Consider the following 15,000-nt stretch of genomic DNA (forward strand, 5'->3'; position numbering starts at 1 on the left):
AGAATTGCATGACTTGCGACCCCTTAACGAAGCGGACATTGATTCTACTGTTGAACGTTCATGGGATTATCACAATCATTGCTTTGCTCGGGAGTTATTTCGTGATAAGAGCGTTTCACAAATTTCGGAACCTGCGAACTGCTTCCAACAACATTCTGGTGAGTTTGTCTATCGCCGACGGCTTACTAGCGATTCCCTTGATTCTTGATATCATTCAGTTATGCCTTGACTATAATGGTGGGAATCTTTCATGTATTCTTAAACGAGTACGCGGAACTGTCTTGTTCCTCCCTTCGGTCATTGTTCTTCATCTCACCTTAATGAGTTCAGAACGGTTCATTGCCATCAAGTTCGCTTTAATATACCAGGCCATAGTGACCAAACGTCGAGCACGGATTGTTTCCATCGTGATGTGGCTATGGGCTCTGGTCGTTACTGTGGCTGTCCCAAAGGTGCTTCAGAGAGCAACAACAGGCAAAGATTTCAGAGAGCAGATCAAACCGCCTCTTCTTGTATTCCAAGCTGTGTCAATGTGCGTTGTCCCCGTGTTGATCATTTTATGCTCGTACACCTACATCTTCATGGTGTCTTACAAGCAGAGACAACTTGTCAGAGAACAAGGCTGTAACATTCCAGGAATGTCCACCGTCAAGTATCACATGAAAGTTGCCCACACTCTCGCCATTGTTGTAGCGCTGTGTCTGCTCAGTATCATCCCTATGCTGGCTGTGCCTTTCCTCCGAGTCTTCCGCAAATCACTCGGAGACCGCTGCCGTCAAAAGCTACTGAAGCAAATCTTTTACTACGTGGCCATTTTTGTGAATGCCATATGCATCCCTCTTATCTATGGATGGAAAAATGAAGAATTTAGAAACGCTTTTCGTAAGATACTGAAATGCTGCTGAGTGAGGTTAGTGCGCAAACGTTGTTAGGCGTCCAAGATTAACTGTACAGTAACTGTATTCTTTTGCTTAAGGCAAATTGGCCAAGTATCAGGTACCAGACGAGACCAAACTTCCTTTTGTAAGCCACTGACAATCGCTTAAGAGGTTTCTACCTGCTAACTGGACTCAAATAACGAGCCCTACGTAGGAATTACATGGTGTTAAATTCTTATTCATTTCATGTATAATAATAGTATAGTGGCACGAATGTAAGTTGTCAAATTTTATAACAAACGTATCCTTTTGCATGAGTAAAAAAAGAGACTTATTATATGTTCTATGATCAGATCTAGTGAAAAAAGGTTTTTGGAAGAGGCCCAGTGGAGGACATACACTGATTCATTGCGAATTTGTCAAAATTTTTACTGTCGGCTGAGAAGTGAGAGGGATGTTAATTAGGGAAATCTGTCATTTCGGCTGCTAAAAGGACCCAAAAGGGCCAACCGAGATACATGTTTTGGCTGTGAAGAACTCAAGAAAACTCCCCGGCTTAGTTATTTTTTCACAATTAAGGACAGGGGCATTTACAGCGGTTCAAATCAATGCTGCGTCCTAAACTAGCTATGTGAAAGGGGTACCATTGGCCAGTAGAAGGGTCTACGAAAGGGGTACCTTTTGTGTCAAAAATAGTATATCTGGTAATGAAAGGTTAAGGCGTTTGACCTCGGGGCGGAGCCTCCTCTTGTAAAAATTTGTTGAGTGTGCCCCGGGTGTGGGCATTTATCAGTCCGCTGCCGGACAGCTGGTCGATATCAAGAAGGTACTGCCTTTTTCCAAGACAGAGCTTAATTACTTGAATAATATATAGATTTAACCAGGCCTAAAAGCGAAGCTCTCGATAATATTTATAGTTTGTTCAAATAAAATATAAAATGGTGTAATGCTAAGCGGCGAAGGCAACGCCGGAGAACAGTGAATAAAACAACAATATGTCTATGTAACAAAAAAGCAACTCACTTTTTTTGTACATTTCTTTGTCGTTGTTTTGCACGACTACAACGTGAAACTTCCAGAAACTTCTTAGTTACATGTTGTCGCACGTGTTCTCGTTCTTTTTCTTTTTTCAGTGCCTCTCATTTTCACCTTGCATTGGTGGCGGCTAGCATTTCTCATTTTCTTATCTCACCGCCGCTACAAAATTTTCATGTTCTTCCAACAAAAAAATGTCTTCTTTTTTATCTCTCGCTCTAGATCTCTGTCGCCATTCTTCTTGGTTGAGCTTCGATGGCCCGCCGCCTACTTTCTCTAGCCCTATATTCCAAATTTGTGGCAATGACAAGTAATCTAAGCTTAATACTTTAGACAACACGGATACAGAAACAATTTCCTCTTTCCGTTTTCTTCTTTATTGACTCTTTAGTTGTCTCTGCTTTACAAACTGCGGGTGGCTATGCGATTTCCCGCCAAAATAGCCTTGAGTTGCATTTGGGTTGCCATAACTGTTGATTGAGTTATTTTACATTGGTATGACTGTTATTGTTACATTGGACGTACGGTCACGTGATTGCCACATTTTCTTACCCATGGTGCTCCGCTGCGTGCGCTTCTCGCGCGAGAGCTCCGCTTCACATTTTGTATCCAGCTCTTATCTTTACCAAAAATAACTGCTTTCCATGACTAAAAACGTCGTCTTATTGCAATATGCTGAACAAACAGAGCCTTCCTCGTTTATTAATCGCATGTCTACGCCCTGTGGCACTTTGTTTTTTGCGAATGAGCGTTTTTTGTATTATATTTTACAAGAACTAATTTTTGCGATGAGTTGAACCTGGTTTTTCTTGTTCTTTTTCTCAACGTTTTGTGAATTCAAGATGTGTATAAATTAAAAGGCTTCTTTTTTTACAAATTTTCATCAAAACCTGGTATAGAATGAAAGTTAGTTTGCTAGTTGGTTTCTTCTAAAACAAAAAGACTACTTGTCCTCGTTTTCTAAAAGTCAAGTTGTCATAGACAAACTCGAACAAGATAGTGGCGCACTTCCCGAAGGAATACAAACCATGCAGGCACCTCGTCAGTATAATTTGCGAGTGTGAGCTACGATTGATGCTTTCAGAGCGTATGACAATTTACATGATCCTTGTTATATCTAGCGAGTTTACACTTACCATCGATACATATTTGAGATTCGAGGAATTAAATGAACTTTGGAGGGCGCCAAAACGTGAATGGTTGATAAAAAGTAACATCTGTAACAGTAACATCTGTAAACCTGAAGGCTGGTATGGCCAGCCGAAATATTTTTATGACAAAACAATACCCGTTGTTCTGAATCAGCTTTGCAGTAGTCTTTGGACTTCTCGTTCTTGATAAAAGCTACATGAGTTAAGAAGTGGGCCACAGTTTGCAGCCAGGCGAACTCATAACGCCGTTATATTAACACGAGCAAGACCTGTTACTCGAAGGTCCTCTTAACTTTTTGATCCATAGCTGGATTTTATTGCAGTATAGGTTTTATGGATATCAGCAAAAGTTATAAAATTTTTAAAATACCGAAAAAAAAAAATTAGCAAAATAGACACCTTCATTAGCAAATTAAAACATTACCTTTAGTTTGGAGAGACTTCCCCAGGGGTTCAGAGGCCCGTTTCTCGAAAGTCCCGAAAACTTTTCGGGCCCGAAATCAAATATTCAAACCGAAATATAAAGAATAGGAGCGCCTGTCCTGGCTTGCAAACTACTGCATTTTGTTTCATTAACTGATTGTTTTATTATGTTAGATGCAAAACTATTGAAACCTCAATCTTTAATGTAAACGGAGACAGCTTACCGGGCCCGTTAATTATGGGGACTTTCGACTTTCTTTTTCGTGCTCTTGGTAGATGTTCCTTTGTTTCTATTTTTGCTAGTTGTTCCCACCTTTATTTAACCTGCGATCAGGCGTTTTTTTTTTGTTTTTTTTTCCAAGGGCGTGAGAGACATAAAGGGATAATAGGGAGAGGGCATGATCTCAGCCCAACCTTTATTGACCAAACGAACGCCCTGCATCAAGTTTTCTTGTTGATAGTGTGCACAACGGAGGTAAAAATTTCGCGCGTGTTTTTTGAAAGTGATGAATAGTTTTTGACTGTAAGTACCCACAAATGGTTACATAGTAAACTGATCTACACTCTGATAAACTTGTTGGGAAACTAATAAAGCAACATCTTGAATTTCGTTATTTTATGCGTATGTGTATGTCTGGTATTAAATTTCGCGATTTTTCCCAAATCGCGAAAATAGCGAAATTTAATTCTCGTGAGAGTAAAAAGGTAGTGTATGGCAAAAGTTGGCTACTTCGAACTCTCAATGCTTTTAAGAAAGTCGTTTTCTTCTTATCCTTTTGATTAACATGTCAAACAGTGAAGCAAACCTTGTCCGATAACAGCAATTACACGATCTTGTGTTATGCGCAAACCAATCAGAATTAGTCCGGCCAGTTGGTTTTGTCTGCGCGTATGCGTCTGTGTTAAAAAGGAGTCCGCGTAGTTGAGAGGCAGCGTGCAAGCAAGCGGGAAAAAATAAAAAAGAGTGTATCGAACTAACTACTAACTGGTAGAACTACGAATAGAAGAATAGTTGTCATTTTGTTGTTGTGTGGATTTTGTGGGCCGCGTGTTGATTCTGACCTTTTGCATACAGCTGACAGTTCTTAACCCCATTACGATTCAAATAAAAGTCAGCTGAGCATAATTTAGAGAGGAAAACCACATTCTACGATCTGCTGGTCTTGTTGCTATAATTAACTTTAACCCGCATTGAAGTCTGAAAACACATCATGGCCAGCAATTTGTCTTGTAACCAGGTTAAATACGGGTTAAACGAAACGTATTGCCCTGCTTAAAACCTCAGCCTGGCAAAGGAAACAGTAATTATAATTTCGGTTATGAGCATTCATCTCATCTTCACTGTCGCCGCCGTCTTCGGTAGCTATCTTGTGATTAGAGCGTTTCACAAATTTCATAGTCTTCGAACTGCTTCTAACGTTATTCTGGTAAGTTTGTCAAGCGCTGACCGTTTACTGGCGATTCCTTTGATTTTCGGCATCGTCCAAATGAGTCTTAGACTGTTAAACGGCTCTGATGCTGAGTGTAGCTCCGGTCCTCTTGGAAAAATAACCTCAACATCCAGCTTCTTTCTCATCTCCGTCATAATTCTTCACCTCGCGTTGATAAGCGTAGAACGTTTAATCGCCGTGAAGTTCGCCTTAAGATACCACACCATGGTGACCAATCCTCGAGCACTGATCGTTGCCTTGGCGATGTGGTTTTTTGCTGCAACCGTTACGATAACTTTTGCAACGACACTTGTAGCAAACAGTAGAGACATTGAACGGTTTCGCCAAGCGATGGATCCACACTGTAAAAACACTGAAGATCCTTTGGATCACGATCTTACTCCGTTAATGAAAAGGCTTCTCATCTTTCTTTTAATGTTTTTGCTAGTCATCCCCTTGGTAATCATTTTGTGCTCATATGGCTACATCTTTATCGTCTCCTACAAACAAAGGAAAAATATAAGGGGACAAAACAACATTCCAGGAATGGCTACCGCCATCAAGCACGAAATAAAAGGCGCCAGTACTCTTGCTATTGTTGTAGCCGTCTGCCTTCTCAGTATCGTCCCACTGATAATCGTGACAGGCCTTCGCTTTTTCGGCGAACTTCCCGAACGTTGCCACCCAAAGAGAAAGTTAATTAAGTTCATTGTTTTTGACTGAGCAACAGGCTTAAACACCATCTGTAATCCTCTTATCTACGGGTGGAGAAATGAAAAATTCAGAACCGCTTTTCGCAAACTGCTGAAGTGCTCTTAAAACGCGAGGCTGTGCGCGGTTGGAAGCTGGGATTAAAGAGCCTGGTGTTTTAAATGGAGAATTTGCCACCAGAAAAAAAATTACTCGAATGGGGTCGAACATTTTCCAGACTTTAGGAGCAAGTTCTGGCAATAGGTATTTTGGGAAGAAAAATGGGAAGAAAAAAAACTGCTGCGGCATCTTTAATGCCTTTGTTTTTACATTTAACACATGCATGATCAGCTTTCATTATATCCATACGAAATTTACATTTATCCAATTTATCCAAAACTGACTAAGATGAGTCCATAGTTTGCCACAAAATAAACTATAAGGGACTAGTGGTTCTGAGGAGCAAGCGGCACGTACCCAGCAAAAGTTGTCCTAAGTTTATCCCGGGTCTAAAATAATATGCTTTTACTCGAAAATCCCGCTGAAATTCATCCCGGTTTTTATAAACAAAATTTCAAGGTTAAAGGGACTGTGTCACGATAGTGCGCATGTGTGAGCTGTGACAGTAGCTTATTGTCTTTAAACCAATCGGAAGCGAGTAAGATGCACGCGAGGAAATCTACATTGTTCGCGAAGCGGGAGTCCTCCGGAAGTTTTTGTTCGATTTTATATATCCCCATAATTCATATTTTTTCTCTGGTATTCCTCAGATAAATGTTGCAGCTGATAAGAATATGATTAACAACCCTGTCCTGCTTTGAAACAAACATTTACCTACGTGTATTTTTACGTACCCACGCTGGAAAAGCAGTCTCCGATCCGCAAACAAAAATAATTTGTAAACAAACCTTACTGATCTCCCTGTTTGCTCTATATAAACTTAGAAATGCCTGCAAATAGCTCCTGACCGGTGATCAAAACACAGTATCGAATGAGGTAAACGTTTTGCTTAAAATGCCAGCTAAATGCGTACTATAATAAAATAAGCTATGCCATGCGGTCGGCTAGCGCGATGAATACTTTGCATGAACACTGTAGCTCAGTCGATTGATACCAGCTGAAAATCGTAGCAGTGTTTGAAAGTAATTCTTAGCGCTTCATCATAAAACGCTTTCATTGCAATAGTAGCCACATAACGTATAAGTATAAAGATTATTCTAAAAGAACAACGCAAAAAAAGGCATAAACAAGAGCCCATCACTACTGCATAAATTTCAATAGACCATTTTACAGTTGTGGACTTAGCTCCCTAGCCTTCGAGTGAATGTGAGGCTGACGGTGACCTTGTTTTGATACAAACCTTCTTTGCTTTGTTATGGAAATTGTCCTTGAAAAATACTAGTTAGCATAAGAATAACTTGATTTACATAATAAAGCAGGAAGGTTTGTGTCAAAACAAGGTCAACTCCAGCTTCGCTTCCATCCATAACTGTAATATATAGATTTAGCCAGGGCTAAAAGCGAAGCTCCCATTAATAAATTTATATTTTAAATCAAACAATAAACTTGTAATCCACAAATCAGTTAACTTAAGGGCACATTCATGTGACTTTTGAGGGAAAGGATAAGTTATTTTAGAGTGAAACATCTTACATCGAGTTGATAGCCTAAATACATGTACACCCAAAAAATAGCAAACATCTTCTATCACATTCAAGACCCATAATGGTTCTTGATCACAGTAGATTAGGCCTCGAAAACAAATTCTTGGAAAACAAATCAGGCCGCATTTTTTTGCGTTCGACAGGTTTACTTTACATATTCTTGCCAACAAATCTGAGGGTGTGTAAACCAGCTTTTTATACTTTTTATACATCACATCTGAGGTGAAACAGTACTTTTTATCATACAGACCTCGGACAGAATACGGCATTTGCCAATTTTTCAATATTCAGAACGAAGAATCGTGGGCTTTTAGCGAAACCGTTCAAAAAATTTCTAAAATCACCCATACGGCCAGCCGGTTCTCATTTTTAGTGCGAGCTGTCAGTGTGATCGAGTGTTTGAATGAACTTTAATGGAGGTACGCTTCACCATAATAACGAATTTTTTATCATTATTTTTTGTTATATAAAGGTCAAATGAACCAAAAAATTGACATGTTTTCTTTTGTCGCTTTGCCTTCACCAAACACTGAAAAGAACCATCCTAAGTGAGGTTTGGGTAAAGATTTTTCTTCCCAAGCCTTTATAGAAAGATAAAAGATCAAAATCCGAGCATTTCCGAAGACTTCACGAAAACGTTTCTGAAATGGCCGCGTGATAGACTGGAGACTACGTGACGTCAATGTTGGTCTTTCAGGGCGGAAAAACGTTCTGCGCAAGCTTCTGCGCATCCCTTATCGCCTGCGTCGTGTTCTGTGAGAGTTCTGACTGAGACTGAATGAAATACACGAGGTGCGAACGTTTGCTCCTTGTAAAGGCTTTTTTTTTGTTGTTTTTGCTGTTGTTGTTGTTTTCTCGTCACTTGAAAATTACTTTGGATTCAGAACAACCAATGTTAGAGTAAAAACAGATCATCCGTCAGTCTGAGGAGGAATAAAACGTTTTGAACATTTCCAAAGAGGTTTGTACTTTTCTCATAATTGTGTATTCGATTTGTGAATTGGTTTTGTTTCCAGTGCTTCGCCTTCTTTCGCGGGACTGAATTAAAACCCGCTTGTATTCTGTTATTAGTAGTTACGTTTAGTTTTTTTACACGCCCAGATTTATTTACCTTTGCAGAACCAGCTTTATCCTTGTCTTATGTCAAAGAACCGTAATGCTAACGCTTGCGAGTGAACAAACTTGAGCGCTTAAAACTTCCTCGGAACTTTAGAAGGCCGGTAAGCGTACTCGAGAAGAAAAGACTACTTCGACCATTTTTCTGTTGCTCAAGTAATAATAGTGGTAGTTTTTTTCCTTTAGTTTTTTCAGTTTTAATTACAAAGTTTTGTTATCTTTCTGTACCCAAATTTTCCTTTCACTCGCTGTGAATTAGCGGAGAACGACAACTGTCGGCATTGACTCCAAAACAATTGACTCTTCAGTGCCTGTAAACAATTGCTGGAGGTGGATTTGACTGAAGCGAGCAAAACAAATCCTTATGTGCAGTTTTCTGTATTTTCTAATGATTCAGTTTGCTGAGTTTAATTTACTTGAATGAAGACCCTCGCGTGGACTAGTTATTAAAAGTACTAATTAATCTAGCTAAGTAGTCGGAATCATGAACTCCTCGAAACAAGAAAATCACTCAAAGCTTTCTTTCTACAGCCAAATTTATAACTAAATATTCTTCGAAACGTTTTTTTTTTTCTATTTGCCGTGAGAAAATATATCTGAAGGCCTTTTAAAGTTCTGTAAGCTTATATCAAACCTGATACTAGATCAGATCATTGACTCAAATCTCAACAAACGTGCAAAAACTTGCCGCATAAACTGTGCTCGACTTCATGAAATTAGATATAACAAAAACAAACATTAAATACAATAATTACTCAGGCTTACCATTCGAGATTCAGTTCCTAAAAGATATCAAGGAAGGCCATAGTTGCTTGAGACTTTTAAACCCTCTTACGCATTGAGCAAAGTGAAAGACGAAAACGATACCATCCGAAATCGGATTACCCAATTTTGACAAGCGACGCATTTCTCAACCAAAAACCCAATAAACAAACAAGCCATGGATAACAGAAGACTCTTGATAGCAGCTGTATTTCATTTTGTACATCCGGTGGAAAAAGACAGTTAAAAACATCACAATTTGACACAAAACTCTGTCAGCTTTTGCTGTCAAAGTAAACAACTTTCAAGATGCTGCATAAATTTTCCGCATGAACTCACCTGTCAAATTTTGACCAATCAGAGTACAAAAATTGGACGTAGAGCGTGACCAACGTGTGACCATGGTAAGAAAAGTCTTCCCCGCCTTTATTTTTAAAAAGGTGGTTGAATTTTCGCGTCCGAGGTCAGTTTGAAATCAAAATCTTGACAGTGCGGGGCCATAGTGACAAAAACACAACATATTTCATATGAATCATTGGAAAAACTAGACTTGAGCCTGCGATCATTTGAAACTGGTAATGTGTCAGCGGATAACTTCAAAAAAGTACTCGACCTCGATGGGTCGACACTTGAGCCCGCGGTACGGTCAGGTGATACTGGTCAGCGGATATCCTGTTTTGACAGCTGTCAATTGATCACAACATTGATGTGCAATTAGTTTTCTATTGGGCTCCCAAACTAGCTAGAAAGTGTGAGAGTAAACATTGGTTTCCCTGTGGTGCGGACGGACGGTCGTACGGTCACGTGATTACCAAATTTTCTCGGATGGGTAGATTACCACATTTCCTTAGCTATGGGGCTCCGTCCACGTGCGCGCGCGTGGAGCTCCGCTAAAATGGCCTATTGCTTATTAGCAGATGAACAAATTCCTTCCAAGTCGTTGCGTCGGTTGTTCCGCAAAAAAAACTTTATCGATTCAACACATAAAGAAACCAGATGTTACATGGAACATTCAGGGAACAATTTATTTTTAAAAGTTCAATTCTTAAACATCTACGCTCATACACTGAAAAGATACAAGGAACATTCCCAGTGAACTACATCAGTAAAGATCGCGCGGCCTGTTGTCAGTACTTTCTGCTATACATTGAACTACTGATCGGAGTCATAAATGCCTGTTAAAACGTTTCATGTTCGATGGATTGTTTCCTCAAACCTCATACGACTTCCTGTACAACAAAAGATTGCTGGGTTTTCTCCTTTTGATTCCAGGCACTCGATAAATTATATTGTTGCAGACAATCGGAAGTCATGTTGCAGATCAGCTTCACTCGCCGCTGTGTCCCATTAGTAATCAACGGCTGTATCGAGGAAATCCTTTTTACCTCTCTTTACATATTTATCGTTTAAAAAATATCCGTCAAACGTAGATCGTTGACTGGAGAACCTTAATAGACAGAAATGAAAGCCAGATGACCACATTAAAGGCCACATTTGATCCGTTTGTGGGAACACTGACAACAACGAACATGGCTTCGTGCGGTTCTCCTCAATGACTTCGAATTTTCTCCACAATACGTGGACAAAAATACAAAATATGGCGTTTAAAACTTCCCAAATGGACCAAATAGCTCTTGAATACTCATATTATGGCCTTCTCGGGCGTCTCAGGGTCGATGGAAGAGGATTTCTTCACCAAACGCCAATCTTGAAAAACACTTCGCCAGCACAGAAATCAAGTTGCCGCACATGCGCAGAAGCGTGTCACAGTCCCTTTAAGGAAGCTTTTGGGCAATGATAATGAGCGTTCATTCAGTACAATGTGTAAGTAAGATACAGACAAACTACAAAAAATTTCCAAGAACTTAAGACTGCGAGCAGTTTTTCAAAAGAAGTGACGGTCGATCTAAGTTGATGTAGCTCTTATCCAACTAATATACAGTGTGCCGAAAACATTGTTAACACAAAATCTAATTATCGGATTATCTTGCTTTTCCTAGAAAAGAAACTTAAATAAAAACAAATACCAAAAACTGTAAGGAAAAAAGGGTATTGATACACCTCCCCAGGATACAGTAAAACAAAAATTATCTGCGGTAAACGAGCGAGGCACAAAATAGATACCAGTTCCCGGCCGAGAAAAACTATCACATGAGATACTAATGCCCAAGGTGAAGGAAGCAAGACGCAAGAACCAAAGAGCATTCCTGAGGTTTGACAAATTAGTTATTTATGATAACCCGGTAAATTCTCGATCTGCAAATGATGAGAGAGCATCAGGAGAATCTAGCAACGCCGATTAATATGACTTGTTATCTCTGCAACGAATCACTAGGATCTTCACTATGTAATTACTGCAAGTCTCAGTTTCTATTTCATGATTTGGGTGACAATGCTTTTAAAATTGTCCTTTATGAGTTTCAACATGGGACGATAAGCTATGACACTGAACAACTTGAAACACTTTTTTTCAATCCAATTCTTGACCAAAATTGTAGCCTTGGTGATCGTAATAGTGACCTTGATCCTGATTTAAACAACTAAAATTATGCTAGCTCAGCTAGTTATTGCAATTACGAGACTGCGGAAGATGTGAATGGGGTAATAGGTGGTAATAACTTAATATCCTTTTCGCTATTTCATTTAAATGCCCGCAGCCTAGTTAAAAACCAAGATGCCCTTGCCCACTTACTAGCCAATATAAATCATAAGTTTTCAGTTCTTGCTATAACTGACACATGGGTGAAAGAAAGTAATGTTAATGACTTAAGCTTTGAAGGCTACAATTTTGTTAGCAACCATCGCACTAATAGAATTGGCGGAGGAGTTGGGCTCTTTATCGACCAAAATTTCTCATATAAAATCCTACCAGAGTTTAAGGTTTCCGACGCAAATATTATTGAGTCTCTTTTCGTTGAAATTTTTATTCCGCGACATAAAAGTATGGTAATTGGAGTTATTTATCGCTCTCCCTCTGAAAACACTCTGGAATTCATAGAGAAAGTAAATAATAATTATTTACCGAAGTGGAGGTGGCTAGTCTTGGATATTTACCGAACCGCGAAGCAGTGAGGTAAATATCCACGACTAGCCACCGACACTGAGGTGAAAAATTGTTTAAGTATATACTAAAACAGTGAGATAATTGAGCACAAAAATGATGATTTTTAACTCAAATGCTGTTGCCAACGATTACAATTTTTGCGCGTAATGACCGGGCGACCGCGGCTGTCGCTTTTTCTTGCCGACAATTAAAACTTTTGAAGGCATTTGTTTAGCTCTTGCGGGGAAATTTCTTCAAAAGTAGTTGTGAATTCTTTTTGTATTTAAAATCATTCTATAAAAAAAGATAGTTAAATTTAGTTTTAAGCCTATTTATGAACAAGGCAACTAAATAAAGTAACGCAAGACTTAAACTTAATTTACATTTGTAAACAAAAAACTTTTTCACCGATTTTATCGATAAATTCGTGTCAAAAAGACAAAGCCTTACCTGTTAAAACTTCCAATCCGAACTTCGTCACCTTCTTCGTGTATTTCGGAAACAGCTTGCTTGATTAGTTGTGAAATTTCTTTGTTTGTTTACGGCAGCAAACCGGGAAGGCATTTTGCTCGCAACTTACGCGAGTTTGGCGTCGCTCGCTCGGAGGAACTGGAGGTGAATCAGTGAATAGTGCAGGATATTCACTGATTGAGTAGCCAATCAGAGCGCGCGAAAAACACTATCCACTGTTTTAGTATATACTAAATGAAATTATCTCAGGTGTTACAAAGGTTAGGTGTTACCAAAGGCAATATGCGTTGTTATATAACTGGTGATTTTAATTTGGATCTACTGAAGCATGAATCCCATTCAATCACTGCTCAATTAATTGAATCGCTTTTTGCTTTTGGTTTTCTGCCAATGATTACAAAACGCACAAGAATTACAGCACATTCCGAGACGCTTATAGACAACATTTTTACAAACAATACTACAGTATCCTCAAAAAGTGGTTTGATCATAAGTGATATCTCAGATCTCCTACCGATCTTTTCAATTGTTTTTGGTGATTACTTGCGTAAAGATAGCAACAGCTTTACTATCCGAGATACCAGCGAGATAAGAGTCAATGAATTTAGACACAAACTAGAAAATACTAACTGGGATTTCTCTGATCAGGCCAACAATGCCAATGATCCGAACACCGCTTACAATATTTTCATCGATAAGTACACTGGCTTATTTGATACGTGTTTCCCTTTTAAAACTGTCAAAGGTAAATCTCTGAACTCCTTCAGGAAACCTTGGCTTACAAAGAGCTTACTTAGGTCAATCGATAAGAAAAATAAGCTATTCAAGCAATACCTTCATCATCGATCGAATGAAAAACTTCTCAAATACAAAACGTATAAAAAAAAAACAACTAATCTTCTTAGAGTTGCCAAGAGGCTCTATTTTAAAAATCAAATTGAAATAAATAAGACTAACATCAAGCAGAGAAGACGTGGAGGATTTTGAATAATGCAATAAGCCAAAACAAAAAGAAGAAATTGACATACCCGTTAGTAGATGAAAATGGTGAAAGCATTACCAGTACAGAAAAAGTCGCCAACCAATTCTGTAAATAGTATTTTACAATTGCAGGAGCCCATAACCCTATGGGCTCCTGACAACTGGCTGATAAAATAGCCCCTGCCTCCAAGTCGTGCCAGGATCTTTTAAACAGTGTGCCCTCGGACTTCCTGTCAAGCTTCACTCAATCCATGTAACGGCCAAGGAACTCAAAACAATAACAAAAGGTTTTAGGGACGGTAAGGCCCCCGGAGCTGACAACATTCCATCACATTAATCGACCTTCTAGAAAATTGCTAGATTCTCTCAGTAGTCTCTACGACCTTAGTGTATTCCAGCTAAACTCTCTTGATAAACATATTGATCCTGATATAAATCTCTCCTCAAACAAAATACGCTCAAAATATTATTCCCCACACAGCTTTGCGCAGTTTATTGACAGCAAACAGTTGCAATCAAAAATCTCCTTTTTACATACAAATATACGTAGCTTAAAGAAAAATTTTGAAGAATTTCAACATCATGTTTTAAGTGAAATGAATTTCCGTTTTACTATTATTGGTGTAACAGAAACTCGTATATGCGATCGTGAATGTAGTTTTAATTTTGTACCAGAATTACCAGGATACTGTTTTGAATCGGTCCCAACACCTTTATCTGCCGGTGGTGTTGGCCTGTTCATTGATCAAAATAGTAAATACCGCGTCCTTGAACGAGTCTCCAATTCTTGCTATCAAGCCCTATGGATTGAACTTCATCTGCCTAACAATAAGAAATCTGTATGTGGTGTTACTTATAGGCAACACAATAACGCTAATGAGTTTCTAGAATACTTGACAGATTTTCTTGAACGGCAATGCCGTCAAAAACAAAATATTTTTCTCATGGGAGACTTCAACATAGATCTGTTAAAATATGAAACTTGTAGTTACACACAAACCTTGCTCCAAACAATGCAAAGTTTTTCAATGTTCCCAGTGGTTGATAAGCCGACTAGAGTCTATGGTAATTCAGCAACTTTTATTGACAATATTTTCATAAATAATCCAGAGAATAATATGGTCAGCGGCAATATCGTGTCCGATACAACAGATCACTTCTCTCAGATGTGCATATTAACGTCGCACTGTAAACCATTCTTTCCAAACAACAAAACTAAGGTTCGTGACTACTCTACCTTCAATGCAAAGTCTTTCATTGACGACTTGCAGAATATTAATTGGAATAATATTTGCAAACATATCGATGCTAATCAATCGTTCTCCAGGTTTTACAAATGCGTCAACAAGACAATTA

The 15,000-nt window shown here is 38.8% G+C and overlaps 3 protein-coding genes across 3 annotated transcripts in view; all 3 read left to right on the top strand.

Annotated features, from left to right (window-relative positions):
• The window catches only part of LOC140925962 (adenosine receptor A2b-like), a 921-nt gene extending 16 nt beyond the window's left edge, over positions 1-905 (top strand). The window contains exon 1 of the mRNA XM_073375780.1: positions 1-905. This exon is cut by the window's left edge and continues 16 nt beyond it. Within this exon, the coding sequence (XP_073231881.1) occupies positions 1-905 (905 nt within the window).
• A 4,069-nt stretch (positions 906-4,974) lies between these two features.
• On the top strand, positions 4,975-5,640 carry LOC140925963 (uncharacterized). The gene has a single exon (XM_073375781.1). It carries the CDS (start codon positions 4,975-4,977, stop codon positions 5,638-5,640), a length of 666 nt encoding a protein of 221 aa, XP_073231882.1.
• An 8,600-nt stretch (positions 5,641-14,240) lies between these two features.
• The window catches only part of LOC140925964 (uncharacterized), a 7,838-nt gene continuing 7,078 nt past the window's right edge, over positions 14,241-15,000 (top strand). The window contains exon 1 of the mRNA XM_073375782.1: positions 14,241-15,000. This exon is cut by the window's right edge and continues 1,289 nt beyond it. Within this exon, the coding sequence (XP_073231883.1) occupies positions 14,241-15,000 (760 nt within the window).

Source organism: Porites lutea, chromosome 2 (genome assembly GCF_958299795.1).
Source record: "Porites lutea chromosome 2, jaPorLute2.1, whole genome shotgun sequence".
Classification (NCBI taxonomy): domain Eukaryota; kingdom Metazoa; phylum Cnidaria; class Anthozoa; order Scleractinia; family Poritidae; genus Porites; species Porites lutea.